Source organism: Penaeus monodon, chromosome 25, assembly GCF_015228065.2.
Source record: "Penaeus monodon isolate SGIC_2016 chromosome 25, NSTDA_Pmon_1, whole genome shotgun sequence".
Lineage (NCBI taxonomy): Eukaryota > Metazoa > Arthropoda > Malacostraca > Decapoda > Penaeidae > Penaeus > Penaeus monodon.
This window is the reverse complement of record NC_051410.1, coordinates 34899764-34900394: the sequence shown is the minus strand read 5'-3', so window position 1 is coordinate 34900394 and position 631 is coordinate 34899764. Positions and strand designations below refer to the sequence as shown.

At 51.3% G+C, this 631-nt stretch overlaps 1 protein-coding gene across 1 annotated transcript in view; it reads right to left on the bottom strand.

Moving 5' to 3' along the window:
• Positions 1-517, bottom strand: part of LOC119589375 — a 5622-nt gene extending 5105 nt beyond the window's left edge. Inside the window, exon 1 of the mRNA XM_037937992.1 lies at positions 208-517. Within this exon, the coding sequence (XP_037793920.1) occupies positions 208-517 (310 nt within the window). The remainder of the gene's footprint in view (positions 1-207) is intronic.
• Between the last annotated feature and the right edge of the window lie 114 nt (positions 518-631).

Below are 631 nucleotides of genomic sequence, written 5' to 3'. Positions count from 1 at the left end.
CACTGAGTGTTGTGATGTATCATTTGTAAGTAAATCAACACACACAGAAAACTTTATGAATATTTTGCATGAATCTTCTCCATCGTCTCCGTAGCAAATTACAAATTTAGAGACGCGAGGAAAAAACAAATGAAAATGGAACAGCAAACCAAATGCACTTTTTTCAACACAGAAAGCATCATTAACCAAAACGTAGACGAAGCTCACCATCCGGCCAAATCTCCCCGTCCTTCTCTACAGTGAACATGGCCTGGCACTGTTGGCCCGGGAGTGAGGAGCCTTTGCTTGGGTCTTCCTTCGACAGTGCCACTCCCGACGCCTGGCCCACTTGCCACGCCGCAGCGATGCCGCCCTGGCGAGCCACCGATATAAGATGTTCCTCTAGTTTTTCACTGTCAACGGACTTCTCGAGGGGTCGTGAAGGAGGCGAAGAAGGCTTGTAGAAGACGATGACGACGAGGAAATACAGGAAGAGGCAGGAGGCGGCGCCCATGATCTGGCTGCCTAGGTTGGCCATGCGCGCGGTCTTCGAACTTTGCGAGGCGTCGAGGGATGGGAAGGAACGTCTCTCCTCTCTTCTCTCTCCTGCTTGAGGTCCGCTACGCTGTAGGATTCCCTCAGGGCGCAATGA